At 34.8% G+C, this 14,702-nt stretch overlaps 1 protein-coding gene across 2 annotated transcripts; it reads left to right on the top strand.

Moving 5' to 3' along the window:
• The first annotated feature begins 242 nt into the window (after positions 1–242).
• On the top strand, positions 243–11,825 carry LOC110889842 (alpha,alpha-trehalose-phosphate synthase [UDP-forming] 1). Of its 2 annotated transcripts, none has more exons than XM_022137408.2 (17): positions 243–392; positions 4,497–4,931; positions 5,574–5,962; positions 6,047–6,161; positions 6,243–6,344; positions 6,438–6,588; positions 6,717–6,805; positions 6,903–6,951; positions 7,398–7,498; positions 7,613–7,800; positions 9,407–9,524; positions 9,602–9,781; positions 10,370–10,492; positions 10,604–10,691; positions 10,772–10,902; positions 10,985–11,083; positions 11,316–11,825. In XM_022137408.2, exons 2-17 carry the CDS (start codon positions 4,506–4,508, stop codon positions 11,703–11,705), a joined length of 2,739 nt encoding a protein of 912 aa, XP_021993100.1. In that variant the 5' UTR covers positions 243–392; positions 4,497–4,505; the 3' UTR covers positions 11,706–11,825. The 2 variants fall into 2 exon arrangements, with proteins under 2 accessions (XP_021993100.1, XP_021993099.1); XM_022137407.2 differs by lacking the exon at positions 243–392 and adding an exon at positions 4,050–4,202.
• The last annotated feature ends 2,877 nt before the right edge of the window (positions 11,826–14,702 follow it).

Here is a 14,702-nt window from a genome sequence, read left to right as displayed (position 1 = left end):
TTACCCATATATGTTGACAAAATGTACGTTTTACCCATTTATTTCATATGCAAGGACACCAAAGTACCAAAAACGTATATTTATCAATGTTTAATATTATATGTAACAGAAAAATTATACTTTTAGTTAACAAACCGAATAATATATTTTTTTTTCTACAATCCATTTATAATGTGAGTGTAAAATCCAAAACAAATCAAACACCATCGTCACATCCTCCAAATGCTTGGGCACCAAAAACAGCTTTAAACAAAAGTTTCTTTCTTTTTCTTTAATGTCCCCTTTACCGTTGTGACAAAGAACACACTTGTTCTCCTTGTTATAATAAACATTCACCTTCAGTTTTCGGTTGTAGATCGAATCGGAGGGGAGCTTTGCCGTGTAATCTCGAGGTTAGTTTTTATGCTTAGTTAGTGATTCAATCCAAAATCGTTCAACTCATAATTCATTGTTTGTTCCTGAATGCTCGTCGCTACATTTCGTTAAGAAATTGCCTGAAGATAGATGAAAATCATGATTTTGTTTAAACTTATGTAAATTTGCGGTTTGTAAACATGGAAAAGGTTTCTATTATGGAAAAATCACAAATATGTATTTTTATGGGTATATTTAATTTATACAATGGTGTTAATATTACACAACCTTTTAACTATAAAATATGTAACACTATTTTGTGTATACAGTTTATATTCGTGAACTTTTAATAAACAAACTGACTAGATCACCTTATACTTAAAAATGATCTGGATTCTAAAAAAAGTTCTTGTATTTATACAAATTTAACATATATTGTATTTACTATTTAGGGATGGTAATCTAATCACGAAAATAAAAAGTACATACATGAAACGGATTATTTGGAGTTAAATCAAAATTCAAAACATACATACATTTTTTTTTAATGGCAGAATATATTAACCACAAAAACCAACTAGCGAGAAGCTAGGCCAACACAAAATACAGAAAAATGGAAACAAATTACATAAAATTAAATGCGCACCAATCCGACCAAACTAACAACATCATTTTAGCTCGGTTTTTCACCCAAAGAAAGCTTGTATTTTTTTACATCCGCCACAAGCCTCAAGATATCGACCCACTTGCTGGAAAATACCACTTCATTCCTTAATTTCCAATACATCATAAATATTTTGATTTAAAGCTAAAAGCTTAATCGATCCAAGTTAAGGGCCTAACTGAGTCACATTTACTATAAATTTCTCGAATGTGTTAGAAGCTTAATATTAATCGATCCAAGTTAAGGGCCTAACTTTCGCAAGCTTATACGAGCAAAATAGTTATATAAGTATACTATAGCATAATATGCAATTATATATATGCTCATTTTTATATTTTTTATATATATGATTTTTTTTTCAATTTGATGGAAAACGATATAGACCAGTCATTATGTTACTTCCGACCTGCCGCTGTCGAAGTACCCCACTTGCTACCATTCTTCCTGTCTCTTTGATTCTCACAATATTTTTCTCATCATAACTAGATATTTTTTCTCTACATCAAAATAATAAAAGAGAATATATATCACCATATGCTAGATATTTCCGAATATATAGATACTCAATGTTTTAAAAACCGGTAAATACCGGCCGGTTATACCGGTATTACCGTTTCTAGATGTAAATCCGGTACGAAACACCCCGGTAAATAAGTGAAACGGCATAAGGTTTGTACCGGCGGTAAAATCCGGTATACCGGTTTAAAACGTAATACCGGTATGGGCCCATGGTTATTTTACTTTGGGTGTTACTTATTTTTATTATATATGTTACTTATCTAACGCAATTTTTATATATTATGATTATTCGTAACTAAAAGTTCTTATTTAATATTGTATGAAACGAAAATATTTGATGTACTCAACACTCAAATGGCTTAAACATATCGTACACTTTCATTTAAAAGAGCTTGTTGGAAAATTGAATGATTTTCGATTATCTTTTGAATTATGTTTTATTATGGATTTAGTTTTGGATCATATTTTAATATGTAATCATGCATTTTTGGATTAACTTTTGAGTTGGTGTTGTAATTTATGAAATTATTGAGGTAGCTAGTCAACCCGGTTGAACCGTACGGTACAACCCGGTTCAACCGGTTGAACCATTTTTTAGCCTAATCCGGTTTGATTTAAAAACCGGTTTTTAAAACATTGTAGATACTAGATAATATGTGTCTTTTATTACATGTCAACATTATTTATGTCATGGTTTTTTCTATAACTTCATAAATATATAAATAGGTAGAGGATCCAATACATTAATCTAGAAGTGTGAGAAGTGTATTATAACACTATATAACACCATATAAACACCGTATAACACCATATAACACTATGTAACACTATATAACATTATATAACAAATATAACACTATATTTTGTCTGATAACATGTCTATGATAGATGTACAGTGTTATATATTGTTATATGGTATTATATACTGTTACATAGTATTATATGGTGTTATACAGTGTTTATATGGTGTTATATAGTGTTATATATAGTGTTATAATACACTTTTCACACTTCTGAATTAATGTACAGTATCCCTACCCTAAATAAATATATGTATAATTTTAAAATTCATCTTTAATTAGTAATTACATTTCTAAAGGTTGTGATTCACGCTTTCTTCATCTACCTAAACATGTGAAACCGAAATACGGTTGACCCTTGAAAGCAATGTTGTTTGTTACTAGCTAGTACTTTCCAACACAATAATTAAACATGTTTGATGGTTAATACTTTTGCTAACATAAAATAAAGGAGAAATGATTTGCATGCTTAAATGACATGCTTAAACTGTGAAACATCCTATAAATAAAAAGATAAATTTAAAGAGGGAGAATGTAAAAATCACGTGTTAGCCTTTGAATGAATTAAATATACCTTTTGGTTGATTTATTAGGGTTATAAATCCTTAAATGAATTAAATATACTTTAGATTGATTTATTAGACTTATAAATCACTCATGGGTGATAAGATTGTTGTCATATGATCTGGAGGTTACGAAGTCGAGTTATTAAAACATGCTCTTGTGTAAATGCATGATAAAATGCGTAGATTAGGCTTAAAGTGTCTCACCACCTATAGACTCTATGGATGCGGGAGCCTTATGCATCGTGGATGCCCTTATATATCACTCGTGAGATATCATCTATAATCACCGAATAAATAAATTTGAAAAAAAAATGGTAACATATTAATGATACAATTAGTTAAAAAAATAGTTGGATTAACTTGGTTTCCAGTCTAGTAACTAAGTGTGGATGAAAATAGATATTAACTTAGAGATAAACTCATCCACATATTATTTTTTTTACTAAATGGTGTCTTATAAATGAAAAATAAAAAAAGTAAGATGAACTATAAACTATGAATCTCATTATTCAATGTATATAGCCAACTTCACATTTATTTTCACCTTTTTAAAAACCTAATCAGACAAATCAGGTGAGCTGTCAAAATTAAGAATCAATTGTATAAACGGTTTTACTTAGTTCACATGAATCACCATACATTTAAATTGACCGGTCATCAGTCGGACAGACTGAACAAGCAACCAAGAAGAGTTTTAGACTGCATTTCAACGTTTTTTAAATACATTTAGTTCGAAGATCTCATTTACTTCTTAATATACGTTTTAAATCCCCACACATAAATTATTTATGATGTAATCCGTTTTCCATATACAATGTTAACCAACCAAACTAATAAGACCACCAAATCAATAACCAGTCCTGTTTCAAAAACATTTTTTTTATTTTCCATAATATTTGCCACAATTATATGCAAGAAACGAGAAAGTGGCAATAATTCTTTTTATTTTTTTTCTTTTTTTTTTTTTTCCTTTTGACAATTACAAGAAACCCTCCATTTCGGTTACTTAATTCCATTACGTGTGACGTAAGCAATCAATAAATAAATAAATTCATAAATTTATTCAAACTCAAGTCTCAAAAAACACACAATTAATTAATCACATAAATAAATAATAAATAAAATAATATAAACCTCATCATCACTATAAATCTGTCTTCCACCACCTGCATGGCTCTGTAAAACACACCCAAATCACACACCCTATAAACCTCACCACTTTCCCCCTTCCGGCAACCTTTTTCCGGCCACCCACCGGCCAATCTGCTCCTAGATTCTTCACATTCCAACTCAATTTTAGTAAGTCTGTGTTAAACTTTACATTTTGACAATCTTTCGAATAGGGTTTTCTTCATTTCTTGATTTTCTTGATTTTTGTTTTGTATGGACATGTTTTTGTTTGATTTTATGTAACATGTGGCTGCAAATATATGTTCCCCTAATTGTCGGTAAATTAGAAACGTGGGTATTTACAAATCTTGGACCAAAAGTAGTAATGGTAGACCCCAGATAGATTTATGTGATTCCGATTTGTTCTTTATGTTATCTGTTTCTTTAATATGTGTTTTAAAAGTTAAAACAACTGATGTGTAGATCATAGTTATGCCTGCAAATCATTACAATGGCAATTCGAGTGATCGAATACAGAGACTGTTGAGAGACAGAGAGATGAGAAAGAATAGAGCGTATTCGGGTTTGAACGAGTCGAATGGGTGCGGTGAAAGTATTGATCTCGAGTCGAATAGTTATGTGGAACAGTTTTTGGAAGGGGCGTCTGCTGCGCGGGAGCGGTGGGAGAAGCCGGATGGAGGGTTGTTTACGCAACGGTTGTTGGTTGTTGCGAATAGGTTGCCGGTTTCGGCGGTTAGGAAAGGGGAAGAAAGTTGGTCACTTGATGTTAGTGGTGGTGGACTTGTTAGTGCTCTTTTGGGTGTGAAGGAAGTTGAGGCGAAATGGATCGGGTGGGCGGGTGTGAATGTGCCGGATGAGCCCGGGCAGAGGGCGCTAACGAAAGCGCTTGCGGAGAAGGTAAAGTTTAAATCTTTTTGAAGTTTAGATTACTAAAGATTGTAGTGTTGTGAGATGGGTCATTGTTATAAGTTTATAATGAATAGTTGTAAAGTTGGCAAGGTGAGAAGAGGTCAACTGGTCAAAACGGATTCGGGTTCAAATGGTTCAAGTTGGGTTGACCGGCAAACAGTTTAATTTTGTCCTTTTTTAATATAACCTATTAGCCGATAATAATCCAAACTGTCAGTTTACTTAGTGTCGCTCCTAACTTTCACTTTCGTTACCAAGGGCAATCCGCTCACATAATCATCATAGATTTACACTAGATTTGCACTTGATTTTTACTCAATTTCACTCACAAGGAAGATACGTTTCTCCATTTAAATCGTACTCATCCATATGTGCGTAATCGAGTGAAGATCAAGTGTGTGCAAGTGGGATTGCACTTGGAAATGAACCTAAAAGTTCGGAGTGTCATTGGTTAAATTGTCAGTATGGACTATTCTCGGCCAATAAAATAGTTTCGATTATGAAAATCAAATTAGCGTATCTTGTATTAGTAATGAATGTGTTAATATGATTATATATAAGATATTGTTACATTATTAGTTTGAATCTTTGAATGCGTTAAAACGGACTCATTTGTGTATTGTAACGCAGAGGTGTATACCCGTATTTCTCGATGAAGATATCGTGCATCAATATTACAACGGTTATTGTAACAACATATTATGGCCTCTTTTCCATTATCTCGGTCTTCCACAAGAAGACCGTTTAGCAACGACCAGAAGCTTCCAATCTCAATTTGCGGCATACAAAAAAGCAAATGAAATGTTTGCTGACGTGGTATGCGAACACTATGAGGAAGGTGATGTTGTTTGGTGCCATGATTACCATCTTATGTTTCTCCCAAAATATCTTAAAGAACGTAACCCTAACATGAAAGTCGGCTGGTTTCTTCATACACCATTTCCGTCTTCCGAAATTCATAGAACGTTACCTTCTCGTTCCGAGATTTTACGTGCGGTTCTTGCCGCTGATTTGGTGGGGTACGTTTGTAATTTTCTCATTTTCGTTAGTCGATGGATGTTAATTTAATAACTTGATCGCATAAACATTAACTTGTTATATAGGTTTCATACGTATGATTACGCAAGACACTTTGTGAGTGCGTGTACTCGTATAATGGGACTCGAGGGTACGCCAGAAGGAGTAGAGGATAACGGGAGGCTTACTCGTGTTGCTGCTGTAAGTCAAAGTTGACTTCTGTAAAGTCAGCCTTTGACTTGATCTTATATCTGACGTTGGATTTTTTGGATGATGAAACAGTTCCCAATTGGTATAGATTCCGACCGTTTTATTCACGCTCTCGAAAATCCTGAAGTGCAAAAACATATTGCAGAACTGAAGGAACGATTTTCCGGAAGAAAGGTAGTTTCGACTTTTGACTTTAGATAGATAAGTTCAGTCGTTATGTTTAGCTATTTGACCACTTTTGACTTTTTTTCGTTCTTGTTGTGATAGGTGATGTTAGGTGTTGATCGACTCGATATGATTAAAGGGATCCCTCAAAAGATACTAGCGTTCGAGAAGTTTCTAGAAGAAAATCCATATTGGTGTGATAAAGTTGTTTTGCTACAGATTGCCGTACCAACAAGAACCGACGTTCCCGAATGTATGTTTTCACAATATTTATCTTTTAGCTATAACTATATAAGTTGTCGTTATGTTTGTTTCATGCTATAGTGAGTTGTCCCTTATACGTTACACAAAATATCGGTCTTTGATTATCTCATCTTGCAGATCAAAAACTCACAAGTCAAGTTCATGAAATTGTGGGGCGGATAAACGGTAGATTCGGGTCATTGACTACTGTTCCGATTCACCATCTGGTTAGATTTTTGTTGTTTAATTAATGATTAGAAGATAAGGTTTTTTAACTAGTGATTAAAAATTTAAAAAAAAAATTCCGTCATGTGATATCTGCAGGATCGGTCGCTTGACTTTCCTGCTTTATGTGCATTGTATGCTGTCACTGGTACTTGTCTTTTCTCATTTTGTCATAGTTTATAGAGTCAAGTACACGGAGAGTCCCTGTGATTTTATAAATTTTTGGATTTGGTCCGTAGCTTTCTAAAAGTACACAGATGGTCCCTGCGGTTTGCACTTTGTAACGCATTTAGTCCACAGCCAACAAATTTAGAGGCTTTAGGAGGTCCGAGTTAGGGACTAAATGCGTTACAAAGTGCAAACCACAGGGATCATCCATGTACTTTTGACAAAAGTTGGGGACTAAATGCGTTACAAAGTGCAAACCAACGGGACCATCCGTGTACTTTTAGAAAACTAGGGACCAAATCCAAACTTTTGGAAAACCACAGGGACTATCTATGTACTTTACTCTAGTTTATATGATAAAACATTTGAAATAAATATTTTAACGTCACAACTCACAACGGTATATTATTCGGCTCGTGTTGCCAGATATAGCACTAGTCACATCTTTACGAGATGGAATGAATCTTGTCAGTTATGAGTTTGTTGCATGCCAAGATGCTAAAAGAGGAGTGCTCATTTTAAGCGAGGTAATTATTTATCACTATCTTTATTAGTTATTATTACTTGTAAATTTCAATAAAAATATTCGAGCAAGATCTATCGTTTTATTTAAAATAAGCCATCTTGTGGTACGCTTGTAGTTTGCTGGTGCGGCACAGTCATTGGGTGCGGGGGCCATTCTTGTTAACCCGTGGAATATAACCGAAGTTGCAGCTTCCATAGGCCAAGCTTTAAATATGTCGGCTGAAGAACGAGAAAAACGCCATTTGCTTAACTTTTTGCATGTCACGACCCACACGGCTCAAGAATGGGCGGAAACTTTTGTCAGGTATCTTTTGACCTTTTAAATAACAAAAAAGAATTCTAAAGAAATGAATATAAAGGAAGTAATGGAATCGATATGGTAATAAAATGTATTCATTCCGTTATCATGGTCGTTTCAACACAAAACTGATCTTAGATAGGAAATCACATAAAAGTTTGTATGCATCGCTTTATGATACAAAAGGCGGTTACAAACAACATAACTACCTCTTTCTCTCTCTTTTATTATGTCTTACAATCATTACGTACAGATATATATGCGGTTCTACCAACTCTTCCCTTAAAATTGGTTTTCTATATATATGTATATTTATTATATATACTTATATAGATGCAGGGGCGGATACACCTTGTATCAAGGGGTAGCCTCCGCTACCGTTTGGTCGGAAAATTTTTGACGTTTTTAGTGTAAATTTGGAAAAATTTGACGTTTTTTCGATTTCGTTACCGCCTATTTATAAAACGTTCCCGCTTGGTCGGAATCCTAGATCCGCCACTGTATAGATGTACAAGTATATATGCCGTACCAACTCTCTACTTAAAATTGGTTTTCTATATATATATATATATATATATATATATATATATATATATATATATAGGACAAAGATCCGTTAGGAACCACCCTTTATTGCGAGAACCGCGAGAACCAATGTGAACACAACCAAAAATGCCTAAAAATAGCTAAAAAACACTCAAAAAAATTTTTTTTTTAATATTTTTTATAAAAAAATCGCTACTTTTAGTAGTAAAAATTTTTTTTTTTTATTTTTTTTGTATTTGGCTACTAAAAGTAGCGATTTTAACATAAAAAATATTAAAAAAATTTAAGTTTTTTTTTTTGTTTTTTTAGATTTTGGGGTTTAGTTTTTAGCATTTTAGCTTGGGGTGGGGGGGGGGGGTAGGTTTTTTTTTAGGTTTTTTGGGGGGTTTTAGTTTTTAGCATTTAGCTTGGGGGGGGGGGGGTGGGGGTTAGGTTTTTTTAGCTATTTTAGGTTGTGTTCACATTGGTTCTCGCGGTTCTCGAATTAAAGGTGGTTCTCGCATGAACCTTACCCTATATATATATATAGTGTATATATATAGTGAAAGTGTAAAATACAATATCCCTACGTACGAGATGAAATAATAACATGCGTGATTAGTTTTATAACATGCGTTATTAGGGGTTTACCCCATGCGTGATTTCTGATTTTGTACATGCGTGATTATGTTTTTTCAACATGCGTGATTAGGGTTTTGAGTTTTATAACATGTGTTATTTCATCTCATACGCATCGTACGTTAAGGAATATTGTACGTTAACCAACCACTATATATGTATATAAAGATCTGTGTTCAATATAAAACCAATTTTAAGTAGGAAAGCGCATAAACACTTGTACGTAGTGTTTGTCAGACATATAGTGTATCTTTTATCTCTATTTTATACATTTTAATGAGGTTTTAACAACAATAAAGCTCATTAAAACAATAAAACCTCAACTAGGAGTCTAGGATTATTAATTAAAAGCTATATTTTCTAGTTATATACTGAAAAAAAAATTAATTTACTGATAAAAAATTGAACTTCATTTAAAAAAAAGCCTAACTTTTTTAACTTCATGTAGTGAACTAAATGATACCGTAGTTGAAGCACAACAAAGGCGTAGAGAAGTTCCGCCACCTCTTCCCGTTGAAGAGGCTATCGAGCGTTATTCGCAGTCAAGTAACCGACTTCTTATACTGGCAAGTAAACAAAACAATTTAATTTAATATTATTAAATATGAACTTTGGCATATAGAATATTCATTTTTGACTACAGGGATTCAACGCTACATTGACCGAACCGGTTGATACACCTGATAGACGTGGCGGCGATCAAATAAGAGAAATGGATCTTAAATTACACCCTGAGTTGAAAGAACCTCTAAGAAAGCTTTGTAGTGATCCAAAAACAACTGTTGTTGTCCTCAGTGGAAGCGAAAGAGCTGTATTGGATGAGGTATGTCAACTTTCTCGGTGGCAAAACGGGCAAATTGGGTAACGGGTCAAAACTGGTACTTTTATGTGTGGGTCAAAACGGGTTGGGTCGATCCGCTATCCTTTGTTTTTGTAAATATTTAATGGAGTAAATTTTCATATTCGTCTCTGAGGTTTGGCCACTTTTGCAACCTTCATCCAAAGGTTTGTTTTTTCGCATCTGGGTCCTCGTGGTTTCAAAATCTTGCCATTTTCGTCCCTGTGGTTTGATAATTTATTGCGACTTTTGTCCCTCTAAGTTTAGCCCTCAGAGACAAAAATGACAAGATTTTTAAACAACGAGGACCCAGATGCGGAAAAACAAAACTTTGGATGAAAATCGCAAAAATGGCCAAACCCTAGGGACAAAAATGACAATTTACTCTATTTAATGTCTTACATAAATATTACAAGAACTGCGGTATTATAATAAAGAATCATTTAAGAACGATAATGACATATGTAATATGTTTAACACGTTCGACCCATTTGACCTGATTCATTTTTAGCTAATTTTCTATGTTTGACCCGAAGTGAACTATACCATATAAACATATGTCGATTTTCCCAGAACTTTGGAGAGTATAACATGTGGTTGGCAGCTGAAAATGGAATGTTTTTACGCTCCACAAAAGGTGAGTGGATGACAACGATGCCTGAACATTCGAATATGGAATGGGTCGACAGTGTAAAGGTAAACACGACAATATGACATGTTATGATCTTCTAAGGTTTAAGGTTTATCGTTTGTCTTCCATTTTGTCTTTTTCTGTTTTTATATCTTTACTCCATAAACTTTCCACAGCATGTTTTCGAGTATTTCACTGAGCGTACACCTCGTTCTAATTTCGACCTTCGCGAGACATCACTCGTTTGGAACTACAAATATGCAGGTATGTATATGCACGACTGACGATTCTTTCTTGTGTGTGCGCGCATGTGTGTGTGTGATATTATATGCTTGTGTATGTAGATGTGGAGTTTGGGAGGCTGCAAGCCCGAGACATGTTACAACACCTTTGGACGGGCCCGATATCTAATGCGTCGGTTGATGTTGTACAAGGAAGCCGGTCTGTGGAGGTTCGACCCGTCGGTGTTACAAAGGTGCCTGATTCATTTTTGGTCGTTGCCAACTCAGCACTAATTCTTAGATAACTAATTAAACATATTTTATACGTGAAAACAGGGTGTTACGATTGTTCGTATATTAGGAGAGATTGTTCATAGTAAATCAATTTCGGCACCAATTGATTATGTCCTATGCGTTGGTCATTCTCTTGGAAAGGTATGTACTCGATATCTTAAGTCTTAACTATATTTTATACATGACGAGTGAGAAGGTTGAGTAAGATGCCGAAACATGTTCGTGTCAGTGATCATTTTAATACCTGTCAAACGGGTTCGGGTCAATGTAGCATTGAATCCCTGTAGTCAAAAACATTATGAGAACCAAACGGCCCGAAGATGTGAATTTTGCATATGTGTCTTCCTCTTTTAGTAATATATCATTTTTACAGGACGAAGATTTATACACATTTTTTGAGCCAGAGCTTCCTGTAGACGGCATTGGCATCACGAGACCGAAGTATAGTGATGCAACAAAGCCGTCTGCAGAAAGAAGGTCTGGAAAATGCGGGTCAAAGACGTCTCAAAAACAATCTCACCAACGCCATACTGAAAATAAGAGAAACGGCAACAGTAATGGTAACTGTAACGGTAACGGTGTTGTTGCGAATGGTTCTAGACGGTCATCACCATCCCCGGATAAAATAACATGGAATGTACTTGATCTGAAAGGAGAGAATTATTTTTCGTGTGCGGTTGGACGAACGCGCACAAATGCTCGGTATTTACTTCAGTCGGATGCGGTGGTCTCGTTTTTGACAAATCTTTCTAGAGCATCATAACATGTAACTAGGAAATAGTTTTATGTAATAAATAGGTTTATGTAACCATGTAATGTGGATATGGATTATGGATTAGTAGGTAACTCATAAACATATTAGTATCCTTTGTTTGGTTTTGCAGTTAGAGGCTGGCTGATAACTTCTGAATGGGTAAGTGCTGAACCAATAAGAGGTCTGAACCATTAAGTGTTAAATCAGTAAGATGTGTCTGAACCATTAAGAGCTGGTATAATGCTTGACCATTCAGAGGCAAATGTCTGACCAATTCAGATAAGAGTTCTTAACCATTCAGACTTAGTATAATGCTTAACCATTTAGAGTCAAATGTCTGAACCGTTCAGACATTTCCTCGCGAAACAAACAGTCTGAACCATTAAGTACTAAACCAGTAAGAGATCTCAACGATTAAAAGCTGAAACAAATGACCCCTTAGTTATTTATTTCTTTCTTTGTGGTATATCTACCATCGTTCCCTTTACCCGATTTTGGGTAGATCTAAAACTAGTGAGGTTGGTTTAAACCGTACACAGTCCTTTTAGTTAAACTAGTATTAGTGTGCGCTAAACGGCCAGAAAAACTAACGTCCACATTTGGTGGCAAAAGTCAAGAGCCACAAAGGTCATGGCGCAAACCAGCGATGGGTTGAATCTGTTCTCTTTTAACTCTTGAAGGGGAAAAACTGCACAACAAACAAAAGTTTAGTGATCAAACTCAACGTCTACTGGCGCGATTAAGTTGTTTTTATGTATAATAATAATGCATCATGTACTAATATAGCAACATGAGCATATTTAATAATTGGGCTACACAAACCTTTTGGCGTAATTAAATCTAAGCAGTTAAATACATTAATGACATGGCGCGATATGACGTAATTAAATCTAAGCATTAAATACATTAATGACGTGCACAATATGTATAAAATGACACGTTTAACATGATAATTTAAAGGGATGGCTTCACATATGTCCTTAAAACTAGGTATAATATCACCTTAAAACTAGGTATAAAGGGATGGCAAAAACACATTATGTACACAATTTCAAAGTTATTAAAATGGATGATAGGTAGGGATGATAATGGATCAGGTATGTTAATTATTTAAATGTTGTATTGATTTTTTTATGATATATTTAACATGTTATATGCATGGTTTCTGTTCTCCACTTTTTTATTTCTAGCAATTTATTTTCATAAAACAAGATGTCAAGAAACCATTTTACTTGACTTTTATATAAACATTTGAATTTATATAACCCTAATAAGCTTTTATCCATCAAACACACTGCACTCCCTACCCACCATGTCTTATCCCTAACATCTAATTATTTGTAATTTTTTAATTCACTTTAATTTTACTACATGTCAACTATCGTAAATCATGTGTTGTTGACGACCAAATCTGTAAATATTCATTCTATAAATAAGCAGACTTTCTCATCATCTTTCTTCACCCCATCTCTTTCTCTCTCTACAAAACCCTTCACTTTCATTTCAATCAACAATTGCAACTAGGGGTGTAAACGAGTCACGTCGAGCCAGAGCTCGACTGGGCTCTAGCTCGGCTCGTCATGTTTTTATGAAGCTCGAGCTCGACTCAGTTCGAGCCTACTTATTTGAGCTCGAGCTTGGCTCGCAAGTGAAACCCAAAGCTCGAGCCCGGCTCGAGCTATTTTGAGAACAACCTCAAACGAGCTAAAAGCTCGGCTTGAGCTCGCTTCAATATCACTTAAACGCGCCAGAGCTCAGGTCGAGCTCAGCTCGCCAATGTTATAATCATTATTATTATATTATATAAAAAAATAAATAAATTTTTGTTTGGGCTCGTTTAGACTCGCGAGCCTAAACGAGTTTTGTATTTCAGGCTCGAACTAGGGCTCGATAACTAAACGAGCTCTAATTCAGGCCTCGAGCTCGGGCTCGGGCTCGTTAAAGCTCAGCTCATTCGACCTTTTAATCGAGCCGATAACGAGTAGCTCTCGAGCCTCTGGGCTTGTTTACACCCCTATTGGCAACAATGGTAGCAATTTTTTTAGAAAATCAATCGTTAACGTAGCTAAGGGATCATCAAAAAGCTTCAATTATCGTGGAAATGCTTCTACTTCCACGTTCCGTAAAAAAAATCAGTCTTTTTACTAGACCCACCACCGAGCTAAGATATGGTTTTGTTTCTTTAGTAAACAACAAAACCTTTTCGTCTTTAGCTCCAAACTCCGAGAATTTGATGAATAATCAGCTTTTGGAGGCATTTATGGACCCTATCACACATGAAAAAAATCCAGGCCCGTCTCCGAAAATGTAAAAAAAAAAACAGGTCCTGTGCGAGATAAAAAAACCGGGCCCTACCGTATCCGAAGATGTTTTTTAAATGTATATCAAACCATAACTCGTCATCCAGAGAGTCTCAATATATTATATTTTACAATCAACAGTGTAAATCAGTTAGCTCCCTTTGCTTATCAATAATCATATTTTGTACACAATGTTACATAGTCGCAATTGCGTAATAATTTAAGCAAATCTTAGCCGCTTTGCATTGTTTATTCCATTTGAACCAGTAAGATGTCTGAACCATTAAGTGTTGAACCAGTAAGATATGTCTGAACCATAGTCACAGGAAACGCAGATCCCTCCTCGAATCCCGAATCGGTTCGGCCGTACCAGAATCGGGTACAGAATCGAACCATTTGGCCCGGGTTCGCGAACCAGATCGGAAAAAAGGTCGTACCCGATTATCACAATACTCATTCCGAATCACTGAAAAACGTGTTTTCGATTGAAAAATTCGCCGTTTCGGAACGATTCGATTCGCGTACCAGTCAATAGATGCACGAATTGCAAACGTGTTTAGACACTTTTCCCGTCTTTTTAATGGATTATGCTATGAATTATGCTTATGAACTGCTTTTGTTTTATGAATTTTCTATTATGAACTTATGAATTATGATTATGGTTATGAAATGCTTTTGATTTTTGGATATGATTATCAAATTTGTT

Source organism: Helianthus annuus, chromosome 11, assembly GCF_002127325.2.
Source record: "Helianthus annuus cultivar XRQ/B chromosome 11, HanXRQr2.0-SUNRISE, whole genome shotgun sequence".
Lineage (NCBI taxonomy): Eukaryota > Viridiplantae > Streptophyta > Magnoliopsida > Asterales > Asteraceae > Helianthus > Helianthus annuus.
The sequence above is the reverse complement of the archived record's forward strand: the minus strand, read 5'-3'. Positions and strand labels throughout refer to the sequence as shown.